Here is a 22,168-nt window from a genome sequence, read left to right on the forward strand (position 1 = left end):
GGAAGAAACTCCCAGACTGTGTCTGTCTGTTTTTTAATAAAAACAACCACCTCCACCCCTGCATGTCGGCAGGGCAGGATGCCTGGGGAGCCGGCAGCACCCAGGGAGAGCAGCCAGCAGGCAGGCAGGAGGGGTGCTCAGCGCCGGGCTGAGGCTGGGGGCTGCGGTGGCTGGGGCACAGTGCAGCCCCGGGGCCGGCTGGAGCAGAGCTGCTTGCTGCAGCCTTTCTCCCCCAGGGAGGCAGCAGGTGGTGAGCTGGTGCTGGGAGTGGAGACCATGCCAGGATGGCACCCAGGAGGAGGATAAAGGGCAGGACAGGGCTTTTCTCCCCCTTGGCTGGGGCTCACTCCTTCTTCCCAAAGAACTTCTTGAAGACGGATTTGTTCTTAGGGCGAGGCGGGGTGGGGGTCTTCTCCCCCACCGTGTCCCTTGGGCTCACCGGCTGGGCCACAAAGGAGTGGCAGCGTGCCCGGGGCAAGGCCGCCGCTTGCTCCCCAATGTACAGCGTGACCGAGTAGCTGCTCCCGGCCTCCACAGGCTCCTTGGGCACAGCCACTGGGGTGATCTTCTGGTAGGTGGCTGCAAGAGGGACCAGTCGGTGGGGAGGGCAGGGTGCCAGCAGGCACTGCCAGCCACCCCCCAGAGCCCTCCCCGAGCGGGGGGCTGCAGCCCAGGGTGCAGGGATGGCTGCTGGAGCAGCACAGCAACTGCGCTCGGGTGTCTGTGGGGACAGGGGCAGTGGTGCCACCTCCTGGCAGTGACAGTGAAACAAGGGCCATACCTGAGGTGAAGGAGTAGGACCTCCTCTTGTTGGCCACCAGCCCGCAGTCGTCGTCTTGACAGCTGTTGTCCCACAACCCGGGGGACCCCCTGGGTGACCACTGCTGCTTCCTGTGCCTGGCCTCATGAGTGTCCTCTGAAGCACAATGGAGACATGTCACAAGGCAAGGCCACCACAGGACACCTCTGTCAGCCCCAAAGAGGACAGGGAAATGTGTGGTTATCCCAGTATCCCAGAAAGTGAAGGGATATAACTGGTCCCTCTCCCAACCCCATTCCTGGGCATGGGGGCCCTGGGACTCCTGCCCCAGACATTACCAAGGTCAAGACTGACTGACAGCCTTCAGCCTCCCCTGGTCAGCTGCCTTGCCCCTTTCTGGGCTGGGGAGAGGAGTTGGGGGACAGCAGGAGCCCAGCCAGGCAGGAAAGTCACCTGCTATGGCCACAGCCCCATCGGCTCGGCCATCCCGACCGCCCAGAGGCTGCTGCAGCCGGGTGTTTGAGCAGGGTAGCACCACGATCTCCTGGCTCTTGATGGTTGCGACCTGATGATGTCCCCAGAGATGAGAGCTCCCAGGGCTGGGGACCTTGCTGAAACTGGAAAGTAGCAAAGATTTAGAGAACCAGACTGGCCCACCAATGCCCTGCTGGGGCAGCACACGCTGGCAAGCATGGGGGAGTTGTAACAACGAGACCCAGCTAGCTGGCTCCTGGCTACTCACCCCCCAGCACTGCCGGTGCCCTCGACATGCTGTGCTGCCGCCTGGAAGTAATCAACTTTGGGGAAACCTGGGGGCACAGCAAACATTCTGCTGGGTGCTGACAGTGCACAGGATCATCCCATAGGGCCAGCCCCAGCTCTGGGTGTCCACGCTGCATGGCTGGCCCCTCTGACCTGCTGTAGTGCCTGCTCCTGGTCCTGCCAAGCAGCCCAGGATTTCGTGGCAGGGCCTCAGCCCCCCTGGGTATGGGTACAGTACCAGGAAGACCTCAGTATTACAGGTCCCTTTGCCTGGAGGGCAGGCAAGGGGTTTCCAGGCCCCACAGAGGAGACGGAGAAACACTGAAGCACAATTATAATTTTCCTGACACTGGCTTTTTGCTGCTGAGGCTCTGCTGACGTCAGTTGTGCTATTCCTGATTTATAACTGTGTATGTGGTGTGAAAACAGAGCCTCCAAATCCTGCCTGGCAAAAAACTGCTGTTCCCAAGGCAGGTTAGGAGGATGCATAAATCAGAGACAAAACCGTGCTGCTTCTCCTCTCACCCCCCGTACATCAGAGGGTTTGGTGGAGGCTGCCCACCCATGGTAACCACATAGAGCTGGGTCCCTGCTTTGCCAGCAAGGGCTGCTCACCTGAGTTTTGCTGCAGCTTGGAGACCCATTCGTTCATGAGGGGCTGGGAGGGGGCCCTCAGGAGGTACTCGGAGCCATCCTGCAGCCTGTGGCAGGGGAGAACAAGTGGACAATGAGACAGACATGGGGTACAGATACCACAGCCCCTACCAGCCTGGGAAGGAAGGGAAGCAGATGAGAAAGAAAGAAGGAAATTCTCATCTGAGCACCGGACTGAGCTGGCCCTGGCTGGAGGTACTGGCACGTGTCTGTCCCAGCAGGGACACATTACCAAGGGCTGTGGCTATGAGACCCCAGCTTGCCCTGGGTTGGGGTGACTCACTGAAGCCTGAAGCAGTTGGTCTTCTTGGTGTACTCGATGTCTGGGGTGCAGACCGCCCCGGAGAGGTTCAGGGGAAGGGCCACCACAGAGCTCTGCAGCACAGGGAACAGCAAGAGCAGCAGGGTTGGCAGGTTCTGTCTTCCCTGGCCCCAGGGGCAAGGGCACCCCGCTGCCAGCCCTCCATCCTACATGTCACCCCGCTCTCCCCCACTGCACCTTGAGGCTGTCCCTGCGGTCCTGGTAGAAGCACAGTGTCTGCCTCATCAGCACGGCGTGGAAGAGGCCCCAGGCCCGGCAGTTGGCCTGTAGGACACAAGCAGGGGACAGCTGTGATGTCAGCAGGTCTGGGAGCAGACAGGCAGTCCCATGCCACTTGAAATGCAACCCTGCCCCGGTGGGCTCTGCCCTGCCAGCATGGCCAGCAGCACCGCCATGGTAGTGCCAGGAGCATCCCTGACTTCACTTCTACCCCCAAAACTTGGATGCTCCCCACCACATCCCAGTACCATCAGTCCTGAAGGAGCCCCACAGCCATGTCTGTACCTTCCTGCCTCCTGTTTGCAACACGTGCTTCCTTTCCAGCGTCCCCTCCATCATCTGAAACTCCATTTTCCCAGGAGGGGCCTGCAAGGGGACAGGGGGTGAGCGAAGCAGCACTGTGGCTGGCGATGCCAGCCCAGCCCCTGGGCACACGGTGTTTGTCTGTCCCATCCCCTGCAGACAATGCCAAGGTGGGAATGGGACAACAGGAACAATTTCCTGGCCTCGGCAAGGGTTGGGCTGTTTGCAGGCCTTTGGGGTGAAATGCTGCCTTGCTAAGGCTGAGGGCTGGCAGGGGCGTGCATGCTGTAAGGAGCCCCCCAGTTCAGCACCTAGCTCTTCCCCATCCCACCAGCTGGAGCAAAGGGGCCACCAGCATTGGGAAGTCCCCAAACACAGGTCACGTTTACCAGAGTGGGTAACCCAGCTACTGCCTGGGGCGTCCCCCACCCCCCCGCCTGACCCCGGGGGAGAGCCCCCAGCTCTCACCTTGCTGCCCTCTCTCTCCTCTTCCCCATGCCTCCGCCGATCCCCGGCGGCAGGGCCATCCAAGGGGGCTGCAGACACCAGATCCTCCACACGGGGGGACACCCTGTGCCTGCTGGGGCTGCCACCGCCGCTGTGCCCTCCACCAGGGCTTTGCTCTCCTGATGGGCTGTGGAGGAGCTGGGCAGCAGTGGGAAGGGTGAACTTGGCCACTAGCACGTTGTTGGCTGATGAGAGGATGAGGGGCCCACCGGCAGCGGCATCAGGGCTGGGCAAGCCGCCTGCCCCACTCTCTGGCCGGCGGTGGGCACAGCTGCCTGCCGGTGGGCTGGGTGCCTGCTGCTCGCCCGCCTCATCCCAGATGGCCTGCAACTCCTCCTCCTCTTCCTCAAACTGCCTGTGGGCAGGGTGGCAAACCTCCCCAGTGCCCAACACAGGGCCGGGGGGCTGGGGTGCCCCCAGCGCCCACTCAAAGACAGAGAGCTGGGTGGGGGCGGCGGGGGAAGCTGGGGACCCTCTGGGCTGGCTGCTGCCAGCTGGCCGCTCTGCGCAGGCGATGCCAGGGATGGCTCCTGCCCTGCCTGGGATGCTGGCAGAGGACGGTCCAAGCTCCAGCCGAGGGGCTCCGCGATGCCTGGCCCTGCTGGTGGTGCCAGGGCTGCCGTCCTGGCCCAGCCGGGCAGCCAGCACATTGCCCTCCCTGCCGACCCACTCGTGCAGCACACCAACGCGGGACGGCTGGCTCAGCCTGAAGTCCTGGAGGTCTTTGCTGGCGCTGCCAGGGCGCTGTGGGCTCCCGTGCGCCTTCCCAGCACTGTGTGCCCTTTGCTGGCTGTAGCTGGGGTTGAAGCTCACCTCTTCAAACCACGTCCCTCGCTCGTTCTTGGGGGATGTCCCCAGCCCCTCGCCGGGCCCCGGCGTACTATGCCTATCCACAGCCACCTCCTCCCGCCACCCAGCCCTATGTGTGCCTGTGGGCTCCCATGGCCTCAGCCCCCCACCCTGCCTCTGCTCCTGCCCCTCTGCCTCCTCCCACTGCACCGCGGGCCCTTGGTGGCACCCCTGAACCACCACATCCCTGGGAAGCTCCAGGCTGAGCACCGAGCCCAGGGAAAGCTGGGGGCATATGGCTTTTGGTTTGAGGAGGTGGGGGTCCTGGGGGGCTTCCCCACACTCAGCGTCGATGTCCCGCACCAGCGGGTTCCTGACGTAGAGCAGCAGCTCTCCGAGCGGGGGTCCAGCAGCAGCCGCCCCTGGCCCCCCCTTCCTCCGGCCACACTTCTGAGGCCATGTGTTGCTGGGGCCCTGGCGCTCCTCGGGCGCAGGCTGCAGGGAGCTGGCGCCCATGATGCCCTGCAGCGTCAGCAGCCGGGCCTGCTCGGCCCTCGCCTGCTCCCGCCGCTGCAGGCTGTTGAAGATGGAGCTGGCCCCAGCCCTGGGCAGGGTGTGGGAGGTGGCCAGTGTCCCGCTGCTGGATGCTGGAGGGTGGTGGGTGACAGTGGGCTGCTGCTTCGTGCCAGGGGCTTTCCCAGGCTCCGCCTGCACCTGAAGACACAGAGAAGGAGAGTGACACCCATGGCTGGAGCCTCTGCCACCCTGCGCCAACCGTCCCCTCTCCATGCTGCGCCTGGGCAGCCAAAAACGCTCAGCAGCAGCACATGCAGAGCTGGGAGCGGCACAGCTTCACCTCAGCCCCCTGCTGCCCCGAGGGCTGCTCCCACCTTGGCGCAGGCAAGGAAACCTCTGCCCATGATGGAGTCCCCCAGCTGCAGTACAGCAGGGGCTGCCTGTGCCATACGGCCCGCCCTCCAGCTCCAGCTCGCCCTCCAGCACCGCTGCCCTTCGAGCAGTTACTTGTGGGCAGCTACTGAGACAGCAGTGACTGCTGCCCACCCCTGCCACCCCGCATGTCCCAAGGCAGCAAAGCAGGGCAATGCAAGGGCAGGAGCTGAGCACAGCTCCTTCCCCTCCCCTTCCCGGCGGATACACTCTCCAGCCCAGTGGCAGCCCCTCTCCTGGGTTTTTGCAGCTTCAAGGATGAAAGTAAAGGGCTTTGTCTACAGGAACTGGAGCAGTGTCCCCCTGTACCCCTTAGGCAGGAGGGGGCCTGTTAACCAAAACCCACCTGACAGCGCAGCAACCCTTCGCCCTGCCTTGATGCCCTCTGGCCCCCTGCCCTCTCCCTTGGGCTACCCAGCCTGGCTGGCTGGGTGCCAGCCACAGCTGCCCTCGGGGCAACTCGCACACAGCCTTTTGCACAGGTTCTGGAGCAACAAATCGATGCAAGTTCCAACAAAATACCAGGCTCCAAGCCCCTGGGTTAGAAGCCATGCAACCCAGAGCAAGCTCCCCCCCAGAACGTGCACCCTCACACAGCCCTATCCACCCTTGCCCCCTTCAGCTGGCTGCACAAGGGACTACTGCTTCCCCCAGCAATGGAGGGGGGAGGCTTTCCCACCAGCTCACCGTGCCTCTCACAGTGACCAAAACCACTTACCTGGGGGGCCAAACTGTGGCCAGCCCCATCCATGCCCCCTCCTTACATGCCCCAGTACCCACATGCTGAAGCCCACAGCACTGGGAGGGTTCCCCCTCTCCTGAGGAACCACCGCCAGCAGGGCACAGCGGCATGGCCAGGAGGGTTGGTAGCAGGCAGGTTCATGCCATGCAGCCACTCTGCCCAACATGCAGCCTCCCCTGGGAACGTTACCTCTTTCACCAGCTGGCGAGGTGGCTTTCTCTTTCGCTTTAAACTACCCCAAGTGTTTCCTAAAAGCCCCTGGCAACGCTTCCAAAAGGTTTTACAGCCTGAGGGTTTAGTGGCAGGGAGCTGAGCGAGGGGAGAAAGAGACACAGAAAGAGTTGAGGGCAGAGTAGGCAAGGAGCTGCAGCAGCAGAGCGCAGGCAAAGGGGGTGGTGCAAGGTGGTCCTTAGCCCTCGGGCATCGCTCATCATGGAAACAGCCAAGGGTCCCTCTCCTGAGACTGACACAGCCCTACAGCTTGCTTGGAAGCGGCCCAGGGGGGTCCCAGTACAGCAGTTACTCGGCAGCCCTCAAAGCCTCCCTGTCGTGCATGGGAGCAGCGCTGTGGGGAGCTGCCCTGGCTGCGCGGTGGCGGCTGGCCCTGGGACAGGCGCTGGATGCTCACCCATGGTTCGGCCAAAGCCGCCTACCATCCCCAAACCTACCATCCTCAGTGCCTCCTCCCCCAGCAACTCGCTGCCAGCCACCAGCTGTGCCTTCTTCTCGCCTTTCTTGCCGATGCTGAGGATGAGGTTGACCGTCCCCCCCAGCCCACTGGGGCCCCGCGGCGGCAGCAGCAGCGTGGAGGTCTCGGCAGGATCCCAGATGACAGCCTCCTTGGGGGGTCCCACACCGTGGGGTGTTGAGCTGCTGGCCTCCCCCCAGCTCCGCTCCACTCCTGATGGGGCATCTGAGAGGAGCAATGCTGGTGGGGAGGTGGCTGTTCCGTCTGGTGGCTCTGGTCTTTGCACCGGCTCAAGGAGGGAGCAGGGTGTGAGCTCCACTGGGCTGTGGATGCTCTCCAGCTGGGGCCAAGCACAGGGGGCACACTGCTCCTGGGGAGTGAGGCAAAGGGGAACATGGAAGAAGGGCTGCCAGGGCCGGGCACCTTCTCAGGACAATCTTCCCTTTGTCCTGCCTCAAACCTAGAGAGACCCAGAAGTATTTGCACGCATCCCTCCCCTACTCCTGCACCACCCACTCCATCCAGTGCCTCTGCTACACTCAGCCTTGAGGATGATCTGCCTCTCTGACAGTCTCAGCATGGCTGGATACTCACTTGGCTGGTGAGGGATGTGCCCGAGGGGCTCTCTGGCTGCCTTCTGTCCTCCCGCTTGCTCCCTGGGTCCCGCTGGTGCTTCTGTGCTCGCCAGCGCACCAGCACCCAGCCCAGCATGCTCCGCAGCTCCTCCAAGCGCTCCTTTATCTGAAGGGAGGAGAGACACTGGGCAACCTGCCAGGACCACTGGCCCAGGGACAGTGGCCCTACCAGGACACCTCACTACAGAGCAGTTTTGGAGGTTTTTGGGAACAGGATACAGTCAGTCACATTATCTCAGGTCTCTGCATCCACTGCTGGGTGAAACTCCTTCCTGCCCTGAGCAGCCCCAGAGATGCATGGCCAGCCCCATACCACTCGCTGGGGCTCTGCACCTGCACCTTGCTCTCTCCTCCAGGGACTGTCCCCAGAGGATTTTGGGGGGTGCTGAGGATTTCCCCCACCCCGTTTCCCCGACCCCATTCCCCCTGTCCTTACTGTTGCACTCAGGTAGTGATCCTCAGACACCAGCTGCTGCCCCAACGCCGCCAGTGCCTCAAACTCCTTGAGCTTCCCTTCGATCCTCCCCTCCAGCTCCTCACATGGAGTCTCCTGGAGACCATGACTGCTTGGGCTTTCAGAGAAGATCTGAGCACGCGTGTCCTCTGTCCAGGAGCTGTGGGCATGTGGGCTGTGGGCTGAGGGAGCTGAGGAATGACGCAGCCCCTCCTCAGCCCTGCCGGCCCCAGGGAAGCCGCTCCGACACTCAGGGATGGCTGGAAGCAGCTTGCTGGGTAGCGGCACATCTGGCAGGGCAGGGCAAGATGCCATGGGGCTGCCCCACGACAGGCAGCCCTGGGCACAGCCCTCTGTTCCAGGTTCCCCATGGTCTTGCCTGGCTGCAGCTCTGGCATTGCCCACATACTCACCAGCAGCTTGTGCTCTGGCAACACCACATTCCCCCCAGCCCCCCACCAACCACCACAGAGGCAACCCCGACAGCTCATCACCACTTACATCATGGCTAAGTAATCCTTGAAGAAGTGCCGCAGCCGGCCAGCCTGCTGCACACGGGCCCGAGTCTCCCGCAGCAGCTCCTGCAGCCCTGCCCAGGCCCACAGCGTCTCCTGCACCTCCTGGCTGACAGGGCACAGCCGAGCAGGGCAGAGCTCTTGCAAGTGGGCAGCTGCCCTCTCCAGCTCCTCCAGCTGCCCCTGCAGAGTCTCTGACACTGCACACTACACATCACAAGGCAGAAAAGGTTCAGGATGCATCTAAACCCTCTGCACCGTGCATTCTGTGATGCAGGGATGGAGGGGAGGATGCAGGGATGGAGGGGAGGATGCTGGCACAGGGGCTGCAGGGGAAGTGCAGAGCCACCCTTGGTGGGTAGGACGGGCAAAGCGGAGGGCTGCCTGGTTTGACTGCTCTGCTCACACGAGCCACCTCCCCATCGTCACGAAGATGAGTGAGGTGCTGGCACATGGGAGCTGACGCAAGCTCTCTCCCCTCGCTTGGCCCGCATTGGCAGAGGGGAGCGGAGTGGGGCAGGGCTCAGCTCTGCTGGAAAATTCCAGCCTGGCCTGCTGCTATGTGCCAAGGCTTATGCCACCTAAGCCCCCAGGGGCCAGCACCTCCCTGGAACGGCCCCAGCCAGTCAGGATACCTCCCCACCAAGGGCATGGCCAGCTACGGATCTCACCTCGATCTCCTGCTGCTGGCTCAGCAAGCCCTGCAGCCCCTGGAGGTCCTTCTCGCTTTTCACTGCGGTGAAGCTGTTCTCTGCTTGGGCAGTGTCCTGAGCCAGGGCCTCAGCTCTGCATCGAAGGGCCTCCAGGCGCGGGGAAACCTCCGCCACCTGGGTGGGTGGGGTGGGGAGAGAGATGAGCCCTGGCGTGGGACACCCTGGGCCACCGCTCGCCATGCAGCCCCAGCCTAGGAGCACCCTACCATACACATGCAAAGGGCAGGGATCACCAGCCACAGGAGGGATGAGGATACCAGCCTTGCACAGAGTGGTCCTCATTTATCCCAATGCCCTTGTGTCCCACTGGGACCAGCCAAGGTCCATGCCCAATCCCAACTAGCCAGCATGTCCAGCTGCAGGCAGACTACCTGGCTGCATCCCCAGACCTTCTGCCTCCATCCCCTACCAAATGCTCCAGGCTTTCCATCTCCGCTGCCACCTCCATGACGCGCTCCCGCTCCTTCGCTGCATCGTTCAGCATCTCCACAGCCTCCTGCAGCTCTCCCAAGGGGTGGCTCATGTCCTCACTGCTCGGTGGCTGCCTGGCCTGGGCTGAAAGCAGGGGAAAAGACCCCTGCGAGCCGCAAGGCCTGCTTCCTGGCTGAAGCCAACAGAAGCACTGGGTGTGAGGGACATGAGGAGCGGCCCCCCAGGCAGCTGGGCTGGAGGAGGACGCCCACAGGGCCCCCCGCTAGCCATGGACCAACCCTTGGGCCAGTCCCAGGTGCTAGGCAATGCCAAGGGATGCCTGTCCCCACTGCTCACCGCTGCAGGTCCCTGCTGGCTCCGTGCCTCCTCCTCTTGCAGGTCCTGCAGGAACTCAGACAGCACCAGGGAGTCACGCAGGTCTGCTGCTCGGCGCCGCAGGGCTGCCTGCACACAGGCCAACCTGCAGGGACAAGTGCCCGTCACAGGTGCCAGCACCCTCCACATCTCCTTGGGGCAAGCATCCTCCTCCCCACTCAACCTGGGGACCAGAGAGGAGGCACCTTCCCCCAGGACTCACTTCTCCTCCACCATCTCCACCTTCCTCTGCATCTTCCTCGCCCCCTCTTGCTCAGTGGGTGACTTGCCCATCACCTCCTCCCGCAGTGCCTGCAGCTTGAGGCCACACAGCAGAAGCTGGCTCTCCAGCTGGTCCATCTCCTCCAGGTCCTTGCGCAGCTCCACTGGGCTTCTCATAGTGGCTGGCTCCGACAGCGACCCAGCCACAGCTTGCAGCCATCGCTCAGCCTGGTCCAGCTCCCCCACCAGCCTCAGTGCCTGCAGGGAGAGCAGGGAGCCCATCAGCCTGGCTCTGAGCTGCCCAGAGGAGGCAGGAGCCATGCTACCACCCCACTGTGGGTACCCGGGGCACTAGCTCAGGTGGCATACATCAAGCAGTGCACAGGCTGCAGGGCCAGCTAGAGATGTTGGTGCCAATGCCCCAGCTCCCGTCCTTGTGGGCACCAGCCTCACTAGCTGCTGCAGTCGGGATACACACCCGTGCCACCCCCAGCCCTGCCTCCATGTACCTTATCGATCTCGTGCAGCACGATGCCATTCTCCTGGTGCTTCCTCTGCAGGTCCTCCCAGAGCTCCCCCAGCTCCCGCAGCATGGCATCCACCTGCGGGCTGCCTGGGGGCCTCCCCGGCACCGGCCCCTCCTGGGAGGCAGGGAGGGCAGTTAGGGTGGGCCTTGCACAGTGTCACCCCACCATCCCACACCCAAGGGGGCTCACCAGGAGCACAGCCCTGGTGCTGGAGCTGGGGTTCATGGGCTCCTGCTGCGTCCATGCTGCCTCTGAGCTCTCCATATCCCCCAGCAGACATGGAGGGACTCCAGGAACCATGCTCTCCTTGTGTGGGGACACGGTCTGCCAAGGAGCAGGGAGACATGGTGCGTTAGTGCCCAGACAGGGGACGGGCACGCATGCACAAGCATGCACGCCCACAAGCAGCAGGAGGGGATCAGGGAAGGGAATCCCTCCCCAACACTGGTTTCCTTGGCTGGGCAGGGAGAAAAGGGGATTCTTGGGGAGACATCACTCTGTTCACCACCTGGCAGACGTCCTGCACCTGAGCCTCTGGCTGCCGTGTCCCCCACTCAGCCTCTGCCTCTCTCCTCCTGCAGAGAGAGGGATAACTGGGACTGCAAGATCCCCCCTTGCACAGGGGACCTCCACCCTTATCCCCTCCGACTCCACATCCCATTCCCCACAGCCACCTCTGTGAGCCAGTACCTTTTGCTGTCCCCTCCATGAGGGGGCTGCCCAACCACTGGGGAGCCAGGGCTGCTCTCCTCCCCTCTCTTGTGCTCTGCCATCTTCCCCGGCACATCCTTCAGCACCTAGGACACAAAGGCTCCCTTTCCTCCTCTGCCAGCACAAAGCATGCGTTGCTTTGCCCCAGGCCTAGCACTTATCACCTCCCACAAGCGGTGGGGGCAGGTCCAGGTGTGCTCAGCTTGTGCTTTGCCTAACACCCCAACCCCTTTCCCACAAGCTCCCTCGTCTTCCCGAGGCAAAAGTGCTGGAGATGCCTGGAGGAAGGCAGATGCCTGTGCTCACTGTGCTCCAGGGGCCTCTGGTCCGTTTGTCTCCTGCTTCCTTCCCCACAGCCCCACGGCCGCTACCATCTCCTTGGGGCTCAGCGCTCGTAGCCACGGCTTCGCCCCCCAGGGAATTGCTTGTCAGTGCTGGAGCCTTCTCTGTCCTGGGAAAGGGGCACAAGAGAGGCCCAGGGGAGCAGAGGATGGAGGGAAACCTTAAGTGGAGCTGGTGCCCCAGAGACAGCCTGCCAGGGGTAACCCAGGTCTTTCCCCAGGGCTGGGGAGTCAGGGTCGTGGCCCTGGGGCTCCTGCCAGGCTGTGCCCTACCTCAGTGCCTGCTGGAGCTGCGCCCAGCTCTCCTTGACATCTCGATGCTTGGGGGTGACTTGGGCTGCCAGGCTGGGCTGCAGGCTGAGGAGCTGGGACACAGTCACATCCAGCATCTGGAGGAGAGAGCAGCCAGGGAGCAATCACATGGCTGCTGAGGGACGAGCCACTGTGGCTGTGGTGCAAGTACATGACCGCAACCCACCACCAGCCCTGCAGTGGCAGGAGAGGCAGTCAGTGCCAAGCCCGGTCCCCTGCTGCCTTGGGGAGGATCCACCATCCATCACACAGTCTTGGCCACCCCACACGGCTGTGGGGTGCCCACCAAGCCCCTAGCCCTGCTGGTGCCAGTGCTGACCCAGGAAGACACACAGCCCCCCTCTGTCAGAATGCTCCCCAGGGCTCAGAGGATGAGGCAGAGCCTTGTACTTACCATCACCTGGCTGGCTATGTCCCTGACATCCCGATCCCGGCATGGCTCAGCCTCCCCTGGCTTCCCTACACTGCAGATGCTCTTCTGCTTTAAGAAGAAGTTGCAGTGAGCAGTGTGAGGAGGATGGGGCCCTGCCCTCGGCTCCAGCAGAAAGAAATGCTGCAAAGCTGTGCTTGCAGCTCTGGCTCCCCTTCTCACACCAGAGTCTGTACCCCAGCTCTCTCCCTGAGCCCCAGGCTGAGGGTGCCGGGACCACAGCAGCCCCCACGCAGGGGATGAGAGTAATGTGCTGCCTGCCCAGTTTCGCTCTGGCCGTGCAACAGCCCCACACCAGGCTGACCCTGGCTCCAGTCCTGGTACCTTGGCATGGATGGCCCCAAGCAGGGTATCTGCTTGCTGGAGGAAGGCGGCCACCTCCAGGGCCAGCTGCAGAGCCTCATGGTGCTCCTTCAGGGTCCCCTGCAGCCGCAGCCACCTGCGCGGGTGGAGGGGGAGAGGTGAAGGGCAGCCTGTGCTCCCCTGAGGAGCCATGCAGAGCTGGGGTGAGGGTGGGCAGGCAGGAGGCTCGGGGGGTCCTCCTTCCCAGCTCATTGGCTCCCAGTGCCCGGCTTGGCTCTTCTCAGACTGTCCCTCCTTCACTGACATTTTGTTGAGGTGCTTGCGCCGGGCTGAGATGCTCCTGCTCTCACTTTTGCCTTGTTTCTCCAGCTTCTGGGCCAGGCTGTTCAGCTCCTTGTGCAGATTATGGAACTGCTGCTCCTCCTGGTCCGAGCAGAGAGACAGACATCAGCATCCCCCATCAGGGACCTGTGCCATGCCCTAGGCTCATCAGGTTCAGGGTCCCCAGCATGCTGGTGGCCCCCCAGCAGCCTCTCACCTGCTTCAAGTCAAGGATGCGGCGGGTGAGCTGGATCTTGTCCAGGCTTTCTTGCAGGAGGGCTGCCAGGGAGGGCTTCTCCTCCTGAGCCAGGAGATGGTGTGAGAAGGCAGGGAGACAGCCAGGCTGTCCCCCTCCTCAGACTGTGCTCCCCAGACCACACTCCCCGGACCCCACACCTTGTGCCTGATCCATGTCTCCAGCTGCTCGGCTTTCCTGTTGAAATCCTGCAAGCTCCGCAGCCCCCCCAGCACTTTGCTCTGGCTGGTGGCTGTCTGCTTCAGGAGCTGCCACTGGTCCCGCAGCGCCAGCAGCTGCCTCTGCACCGCCTCAGCATTAGGGCTTGCCCGCCACATCAGCTGCTCACCCATCTGTGGGGACAAGGGACCCACTTAGCATCTGGGGCTCCCAGGGACCCTCCACTGCAGAGAGCCCATGGGCATGGGCGCTGCAGGGAATGGGAGCCATGCCGCTGCCCAGCCTCACCTGGTTGAGCTTTATCATCGTGTTCTCGAAATCCTTCATGTCCCGCTGCAGGGTCTGAGACACCTCCTCCCAGTCCTGAAGATTGCAGCCGTCCTTCAGGTCCCACAGCTTGCCTCGCACCCAGCCCTCCGCCTGCAACGTGGGAAGAGACACATGGCCTGGCACCTCCACCAGAGCCCCAAGGATGCAGCTTTGGGGACCCAAGCCCAAACTCCCCCAAAGCCGTGACAAGGACTGACGGGCACCCTTTTGGCTGATATCCCATTTTCTCTGAGCACCAACAGGCCAGCAAAGGGGCTCGGGACGGCATCGGTGGTGATAGGGGTGGGAAGGTGAGTGGCATCTTGCTTCTTTCCAGCATCTGCCCCAGCCCAGCAGGAGAAGCCCTGCCTGCCCCCCGCCTTCCCCCCCCTGCCCCCCGCAGGCCAGACAAGGGAGTCTCTGCGTGGGACATCCCTGCACAAAGCATCTGTTATCCCTGCACCCTGCTCCCCAGTGCAAGCGCCCGTGCACCCTCCCCAGCATGGTGCGGAAGCAACCCCCCTGCACCATCCCCATTCCCACGCTGCTGGGGAGGGAAGGGAGCGGGGAGGAGGATGGGGGGCGGGAGGAGCGTGTGCATGTAGGGAGGAAGCAGGGCCCTGGTGCAGGCTGACCCCCTCTCCCCAGGGCCGACAGCCAGGCAGAGGCGGCCAAACATGATCTCATGCCACAACCATGGCTTCGCTCGGGGCCAGGAGTTCAGCCCTCCCCGCCGCGCACCCCACCCCGCAGCTCACATGAAAGGCTGCCGGTGGCCCCCCCCGCCCCACTCCCCACGCAGCCCCTTGGGCAGGCACCCTAGCTGGCCTCACCTGCAGCATCTCCCGGTTGAACTGGGCTACCAGAGGGCTTGGGTCGAGGAGCGGGGCTGCTCCTGTGCCGTTTCGCCCATCGCACCTTGGTGCCGCAGCAGGCTCTTTGCCCTTGGGGCTCTCTTTCCAGGGTAACAACACCGGGGGTCCTGCCAGCTGAGGTGGGCACAGGTGAGGGGGTCAGCATACCACCCCAAGGAGCCCTCCCCATTACCTCCCAGGAGCATTTCAGAAACCCAAATAAAGTGCGTCAGCCTGCCTCATCCTCAATCCCACTCCTTCACTGACATATTTGGAGTTCTCTCCCAGCACCCTGAGGCACTGCTCCCTTCTACCAAGGCCACGTCGGTGGCTTTCACAGCCCTGGCAGGGGGTTGCCAGGCTGTCCCTTAGCCCTCGGTCATTCCAGGCTGGCGGAATGGCACCCAGCACCTGGGCTGGTCCGTGCACCCACTCTGGAGGCGGATGAGGTGCTTGCTGCTTGTCCAGCCAGAGGCTGTGCATCCCTGCGAGGAGCATTTGTGTCTGTGGCATCCGTTTTATGTCACCCCTGAGGACACTGCCAGGGGATGAGATGGGATGGCGAGTCATGGGGCAGGTCCCTGATTAGCTCAGCCCACCACTCCTTTAGGGGCACCCAAAGACCCCCATCCCAAGCAAGCAGTGCAGGGGGGACAGAAAGTGCAGCATCTCCTCTGGGACTTGGCTTCGTGGCCAGCTGCCGCTGACGAAACCCTCTGTCCAGGCTCCAGCTCCGCTGGAGGTGATGGCGAAGGTCAGCCAGCGAAAGTGCTGGCCCCTCTCCAAACTCAGCCCCGGGCCCAGCTGCACGCAGCCCAGGGGACAGCACAGCCATCCGGGCACTTGCTTCCCACCCTGCTGCCCAGGAATGGGGACCTGATTGCACACAACTGGTGGCAAAAAGGAGTCTGAGCATCTTCAGGAGAAACCCAAAGGCTCAGGGCTCGCTGCCGCTTCTCACCAGCCAGAAATTACTCCTGGGGCTGACCCAGGGCAGCCTCCCTCCCCAAGGGGGGTGGGTGTGAGCTGCCCCATGGGGTCCCAGCTGCCCCTGAGCCCACCAGGGCACAATCCCCCAGGAGCCTGCAGAGCAACAGGGTTCGGGGAACTGTTTCAGGCTCTCTAAGCACTCTGGCATGTGCTGCCCTGCTGACGGCATGGGAGTCGCTTTTCAAAGCCTTTCTGCCTAACCACAAGAACTACAGAAATCCTCTGTCTTATTTTTTTTTTTAAACAGCAACACAGATTCTCAGGCCCTCCTGTAGCTCTGGGATCTTCAGTCTCTTGACACCGCCAGGGCTAGAGAAGCCTGTAATCTAGCTCCCTTGGAAGCAGTAAAATCTCTGGGCACTGGCCTGGAAGTTGACCCGTCACACCCAGCTTGCCCTTTTGCTCATTTAAAGCGCCGAGGCTCCATCTGTGCCCCACTAGCAGCCGCCCTCACTTGCTCAGCCTCAAGCTGCACCCCTGGGTCAGGTCCTCCTAAACAGTAAGGGCAGGGGGACGTACCGCATAGAAGGGGGAACCTCTGTCCACCAGAGAGCAGAAACCACCGGCCCGGAGGCTCCCAGCCTCCTGCTCCTCATCCTCAGCATCCACATCCTTCTTGAGGAAGACCTAGAGAGGGGAAGGCACAGCCATGAGCCTGGAAGCGCTCGACTGTCCCAGCAGCCGAGGGGACGGAGGAGTGTGCCCCCCACTTCCCCCTGCCCTGGGCCAGAGGAGGTTGCCGGCAGCACACAGGCACTGCTTGGCTGGGCTTTTGCCCGTCACTCCTCACGCATCCGGGCCAGGCTCCTCCGAGCAGCACCTGCAGCTCCTGCCACATGTCCAGCAAGTGGCAAAAGCTCTGACGTCTGCTTTGCTCGGTGCTTTCTGCAATGTAGCTCACACACATTCATGCCTTTTTTCCCCTTGAACTGACTTGAAACTTGGCACAAACCCATTCAGTGGTCACCACTGGCCCCTGGTTGTCTAAGGATGTTTAGGGTCAGACCTCCCTGCCCTCCCCAGGACAGCAGGGCAGAGGTGTGAGTGCACAGGAGGACACTAACTCCACCAGCATGAACCTGAATTCTCTCAGCTGCCTATCCCTGATCTCGGCCTGGCCGGGAGACAAGAATTAAGGGGGCGGCTGGCTCACAGGGAAGGGCTCCCACAGGATGGGGGCAAGGGTGGGAGCAGGAGAGGCCAGCAGGAAGGAAGTCCAGAAGCTGCAGCCAGGCATGGAGAGGAGGTCCAGGATGAACTCCGTGTTACCTTATCCTTAATGGAGCCCAGCCCCAGGAGGAGAGGTGCGTGGGATTGCTTGGATCATGTACAAGGGCAGTCACTCTCATCCTCTGTGGATGGATCTTTTCTTGGGCTGCTGGATGTAGCAGGCCAATTTAGGGACCTCCTTCCACTCTCTTCTTGGGGTCACCTTGCTGTCTCTGTAACAGCCATCCAAGCGTGCACAGGGCAACACAAAGTGGTGGGGCAATGTGTGCTGCCCTGACAGCCCCTCCTGTGAGACTGCAGCAAACAGAGTGGTGGATCCCATCACCACTCGGACTACTCCAGACTGGGGACGGTGTCCAAGGGGGAACCAACCCAGGCAAAGTAGGAGAACTCACTCCCTGCACAGAAAGTGGCTTCTTACCATCTCTAAGGGGCTGCAGAAAAGTCCCAACATGGATGGCAGCCCCCAGCACTAGAGCAGCTGCTACCAGAAGGGCTCAGAGCCCCCAAAACAGCTCAACAACCCTATAACCCCTGGGAGACTAGCACCATTGGACCTTTCTGGAGGCCTGCAAAGCCTGGCTGGTGGCTGCAGAGGACCAACCACCACACCATGCCACAGCATCCCATCCCAAGCAGGAAGAGCGGGCAGGGAGCAAGGCTGAGTCACAGCCTGGCAGGCATAGCGAGAGCTCAACGTGTCTGGCGGGAGGGTGCCAGAAGGACCCCCCTGCCTGACCAAGAGGTTTGGATGCCTGTTTAGGGAACGGTGGGGAGCTAAACACGAAGTGCTTATGGGGTGTAAGACCCTAGGAAGCTCCTCTTCTAAGCAGCGGTGTCCCATACCAGCTGCAGCCTGTAAGCCACCCCAGGGCTCAGCCGTGGGAGACAAACCTGCAGGTGAAAAGGGAGCTTTATTTAAAGTCCCCATCTCACGATCCATCAACCGCAGGAAAACAGGGCTGCCGGCACAAGGATGACTTCATCCTTCCCGCAGTACTGCTCCACCGGGACTGCCCCCCCTCCCCCGTCCCGGTCCCTCTGGCCAGAGCTGTGTCCTCGTTCTGGCAAAACAACAAACTCTTGCAGCAACTGAAGGCTGGGAGAAAGAGCTGTGCCTTCCTTGGCATCTGTGAGCTGCTGTGCTAACCACTCCCCAGCAGGACCCCAGGCTTCATGACATGAGCAAAGCCACGCATGAAACAAATGCAGCGGCCTCAGCTGCCTCCCCTGCGAATACTGCTTTCCTTCATTAAAAACAAAATTAACATGGCACACACGCTTGCTGCATTCCCGTAGAAGAATAAGTGTCAGTGACTTCTCATGAGCAAGGACGAGTGGGGTCGGACCCTCCCAGGCTGCACTGTGCCCATCCTGGAGGAACCCGCCATCCTACAGTGGCAGGCGTGAAGGGCAGAGCCAAGGGCCGGGGGACGCACTTGGGAAAGCCGTAACGTGCCCTGCGTGGGGGACAGCGCTCCCCTCTCTCCTCCAGCTGCCAGCCTGCCTAATGAATGTTTCCCCCTGCGCCCTGGCTCTTTCTCTCCCTCCCAAAGCTCCATCTTGCAGCCTGCCCCCCCTCCCAGCTCCACCCCCCCTGGCCGGACAGGGAGGAGAGGCCGATCCTGGCAGCCTCCCAGGAGTCCCGCACCACAGCACCATGCCGAGCATGTGTCCCTACCTTATATGAAAGAGGGGAGCCCTCCTGCCGATGCCCCTTGGGCTGCGCAAGCTCCAGCCGCCCGGCGAGGACCTGCCTGCGTGCCGGAGGAAGCAGCAGCTCTTGCGAGGCTGTGCCTGGCCTTTATTGGCAATGAAGACGAGGGTTTTGGCAGTGGGCTGTACAGCTCTCCCTAGCGCTATCCCGCCGGGAAACCAGCTGTTACGGGTCGGGGTTAAATCCCAAGGAGTTCCTGCCGGCTCTTGCCAGCAACAGCGAGGTCTCTGAGCTGCTGTCCGCCCCATCCCTGCTACACTGGGGGTCTTCCAGGCTCTGGCATTGTCGGATTCGGACCTCCGTGCCAGCTAGCGCTCAGACTCAGAGGGCAGGGTGCCGGGAGCCCCGGGTCCTGCTCCTAGCCTTGTCCCAGCTCTGCCTGGCTGTGTGACCCTTCACGAGTCACTTCCCTTCTCCCTGCCTCCGTTTCCCCTCTGCTAAACGGGAGAGCGAGTTCCCAGCTCCATCACAGGCATCCCAAGAGCTGAGCCCTCCACCGCCGAGCTCTGGGGCAGAGCTTTTCTGGGTCGTCTAAGCGCTGGGGAGAGCTCACCTCCAGCTCTCCCGCACAGACCTGCCCTCCAGCCCACCGGTACAGAGAAGTGCGTGCGGCGGGGAAACCGGGAGGAAAAGCAACCACCCCAGGAGCTCTGTAGCGAGCGCTGCCTGGAGGGCAGGGGCACAGGGCAGCTGGGAGCCGGGGCGCAGCCCCCCCAGGACCTACCCGTCCCTCGGCGGCCTGGGACAGGGAACCGCAGGGGGGACGGGGAGAGAGCAGGGCGCGGGGTCCGGGGAGCGCTCACCTTGAACTGGGCTTTCCCTGGCCTGCTGTTGTTGTTGTTGTGGTTCCTCTCGCCGCCGGTCCGGGCAGGGTCCCCCGCGCCCCCCTCCCCGTGCCAGTTGGACAGCGTGATCTTCTTAATGGAGCGGGCGAGGGAGGCGCGGCTCAGCCGCTCCTCGTCGGTCCCCCCGTCCTCGCCGGGGCTGGGGCTGCGGGGCCGGCCCTCGGGGGCGGCGGGGGCGGCCCGGGCTTGCGCCAGGTAGAGGGAGATGCGCTCGTTGAGGCTGCGGCGGAGGCCGCGGTGGGTGTCCAGCGCGGAGGCGAGGGCGATGCCGGGACAGGCGTCCGCGGGGAAGTCGGCGGCACACTTGGGCAGCGAGAGCTTGGTGCCGATGGTGAAGGGCTGCACCTTCCTGGCCGTGCTGCCCGACATCCTCGCCCTGCCCGCCGCCGGGCCCGGCCCGGGCACCGCGGGGCGCAGCGGCAGCGCGGGGCCGCCGCCGCCCGGGAAGCGCCGGTGATGGAGACGGGCCGGGCGGCGCCGGCTCCTTCCCCGGGGCGGGCGGGCGGCGGCGGGGCCGCCCCTTCCCGCGCGGTTGCTCAGCGGGGCGGCCCCGCGGCGGGGGGCAGCGGGGCGGGGGGCGGCCCGGCTCCCATGCTCGGCGCGGCCGGGCGCGGGCGGCCGTCGGGCCGCGGCTGCCGGGGCGGACCCTCCCGCCCCCGCCGGGGCGCGTCCCCTCCCCTGCCCGGGTCCCTCCTCCCGCGGCGGGCAGGGGAGGCGGGGGGCAGCCGCCGCGCCCTGCCCTGCCCCGCGCTGCCCCGGCCGGCTTCAGTCGTCCGCCTTCTTGCGCAGGTTGAGGAGGCAGAGCAGGCAGGTGAGCAGGGCCTGGCGGCTCTCCCGGGAGCGCAGCCGGCGGCCCAGGCGGCGCAGCGGCGGCAGGAGGCGCTTGCGGGCCAGCGGCAGCAGGCGGGCGAGCAGGGCGCGCAGCAGCGGGGCGGCCAGCGGCGGGGCGGGCATGCTGCCCCCCGAGCCTGCGGGCGCAGCGTCAGCCCCCCCGCCCTCGGCAGGCCGCCTCGGGGGGCTGCCTGGGGGCTCCCCACGCGTCGGAGCTCCCGAGTCGAGCGGGCTGCGGGAGCCCGAGCGCGGGGCACTCCCCCTCGGGGAGCCGGGGGGCTGCTCGGCTCGGGGGAGACGCGCTGGAGGGGACTGCTCTACCCACCTCTTCCCCTGGCCACTCTTACCCGCCTTAGGATCCTTCCTGCTCCGGGGCACTGCTCAGCCCTCTGTCCCAGAGGAGCCTGTACCGCTCAGCTCCCCCCACGTGGACCGGCCACCAGCCCAAATGGCAGGAGCAGCTCCAGAGTGAGGGACAACAACAAACCACCGCCACCCCCCCCCAGCTGCCCATTTAAATGCCCCCTCCTCCCAGGCCAGACACATGCTCCCTGTAAGCGATACTGCTCCTCAGCCTGGGACCCCATTTGTCGGGGTGGCGGTGCTGGGGGAAGAAGGGGGGCGAGGGGTGAACAACATCTGCCCACCGCAGAAATGTGGGCTGGCAGGACTGGGGTCCTGTTTCCTACAAGGCTTCGCCAAAGCCCCTGAGCCGGCGGATGGGTCCCAAATATGCTTGCCTGTCATTCTCTGCCAGCGCCAGCAATTGCCACCCTGTTCCCACAGGGACCAGGAATGCAGACCAGGCGGGCTGCCAAGGAGTGCCACGGGATGGCCCATGGCACAGAGCGTTGAGGAGCAAATGGGCACTCCCCTGGGGAAGAGCTGGGATCTGGCTCCATGCAGGGCTCCAGAGCAGGCTGGTAACCAGTGTCCCATGCTTTCCAGCTGTGCTCCCAAGCTGAGCTGGCTTGGGGCAAGCAGCCAGGGCCCTACAAACCAGGGAGCACAAGCTAGCCAGGGGGAGGGTGCAGGCAGGAAGGTCCGTAGCTCACGTCTGTGCCCTTCCGCTTCCCTCCTGCACCTAACCTTTGTTTTGTTCCTGGTGGCTGTCTGGCTTCGTTTCCTCCCCTTGTTCCCTTCAAAAACCCTGCCAAGGCCCTGCTCTTGGCTCCCACTCAAGCAGAATTTAGGAGAATGAACAGACGCGAGGGACTGAAATCTACTGCTCCATCTCCCGGCCTCCCTGATGCAAGCTGTCCCTTGCTCAGTGAGTCCCATCCAAGGCTGGTTAGTTCAGCCAGGGTGACCTTTCCCAGCCCTGCGGATTCCTCTTGGGGAGCCAGCCATGGATGAGGAAAGTGGGCTGGCTGTGCCTCAGCACAGAGACGCCATGTGCCGAAACCAGAAACAGCTCCCCAACAGCTCAGCTCCAAGTCCAGGAGCTACAAGGACCGGGGCTGACGTCAGCCCCTTGGGACTTGCCTCCCGGAGGCTCCTGGGCTCTGGGTTTGCCGTGGTCAGAGGGCTCCGGCACAGGCACACTGCCCTGCTGCACGCTGCTGCCGGCCCTGTGCCGGTGGTGTTACGGGAAGTGGGAAGAGCTCAGGCGAAGGAAGCAAGAGCCAAAGCTTTGCTGCAGCTGTGTCAGGGTTTACATTTTTCTGGGAGGGAGCTTCTCCCCTTTTATCAGGGAGGCATGGGTGCAATGCTTGGCCAGCTCTTGAAACTCCTGGGTTTGCTGTGCTGCAGCCGATCCCAGCTAAATTTCCGCTTTGCTTGGTGCCTCGGTTTCCCCAGCAGTACAGCCCCAGCCAGAATATCCCCTTCCTGTGCAAAGGGCCCATGCAGCATCCAGCCTCTGAGCAGGCTGGGGAGCACTGGGGGGAAAAGCGCAGTGTCCCTGGCCAGTGGTAGTGACTGTGGTGGTGGAGGAGCATGGAGAACTTATTCCCCAGGGAGCCTTACCTGTTCCTAGGAAAAGCCCTGCCTGAGCCAGGGGAACTGCCCAAT

The 22,168-nt window shown here is 63.3% G+C and overlaps 1 protein-coding gene across 3 annotated transcripts; it reads right to left on the minus strand.

The window, feature by feature from the left end:
• Window positions 1-14: 14 nt before the first annotated feature.
• Window positions 15-20,028, minus strand: LOC130157727 (uncharacterized). Of its 3 annotated transcripts, none has more exons than XM_056357637.1 (32): window positions 19,283-20,022; window positions 16,052-16,159; window positions 14,522-14,677; window positions 13,668-13,799; window positions 13,361-13,552; window positions 13,182-13,265; window positions 12,948-13,066; window positions 12,665-12,779; window positions 12,305-12,391; window positions 11,872-11,987; window positions 11,564-11,708; window positions 11,237-11,343; window positions 11,055-11,121; window positions 10,736-10,870; window positions 10,529-10,660; window positions 10,021-10,277; window positions 9,780-9,903; window positions 9,421-9,615; window positions 8,970-9,125; window positions 8,285-8,505; window positions 7,766-7,943; window positions 7,289-7,435; window positions 6,675-7,064; window positions 3,489-5,030; window positions 3,003-3,083; window positions 2,676-2,762; window positions 2,460-2,551; window positions 2,138-2,223; window positions 1,503-1,569; window positions 1,214-1,377; window positions 782-916; window positions 15-579 (listed from the first exon to the last, which is right to left on the minus strand). In XM_056357637.1, the coding sequence occupies exons 1-32, from the start codon at window positions 19,691-19,693 to the stop codon at window positions 344-346; spliced, it is 6,264 nt and encodes a 2,087-aa protein (XP_056213612.1). In that variant the 5' UTR covers window positions 19,694-20,022; the 3' UTR covers window positions 15-343. The 3 variants fall into 3 exon arrangements, with proteins under 3 accessions (XP_056213612.1, XP_056213613.1, XP_056213614.1); XM_056357638.1 differs by having other exon boundaries at window positions 12,305-12,388; window positions 19,283-20,021; XM_056357639.1 differs by lacking the exons at window positions 1,214-1,377; window positions 1,503-1,569 and having other exon boundaries at window positions 19,283-20,028.
• Between the last annotated feature and the right edge of the window lie 2,140 nt (window positions 20,029-22,168).

The sequence above is a fragment of the Falco biarmicus genome, chromosome 12 (assembly GCF_023638135.1).
Source record: "Falco biarmicus isolate bFalBia1 chromosome 12, bFalBia1.pri, whole genome shotgun sequence".
Lineage (NCBI taxonomy): Eukaryota > Metazoa > Chordata > Aves > Falconiformes > Falconidae > Falco > Falco biarmicus.

Excerpts from the sequence above, each read along its gene's own strand:
- LOC130157727 (XM_056357637.1), bottom strand. The coding sequence starts at position 19,693 with ATGTCGGGCAGCACGGCCAGGAAGGTGCAGCCCTTCACCATCGGCACC. Across the intron at positions 1,570-2,137 it reads CAAGCTGCAGCAAAACTCAG|GTTTCCCCAAAGTTGATTAC; the intron begins GTGAGCAGCCCT and ends CTGTGCCCCCAG. Across the intron at positions 580-781 it reads GTCCTACTCCTTCACCTCAG|CCACCTACCAGAAGATCACC; the intron begins GTATGGCCCTTG and ends TCCCTCTTGCAG.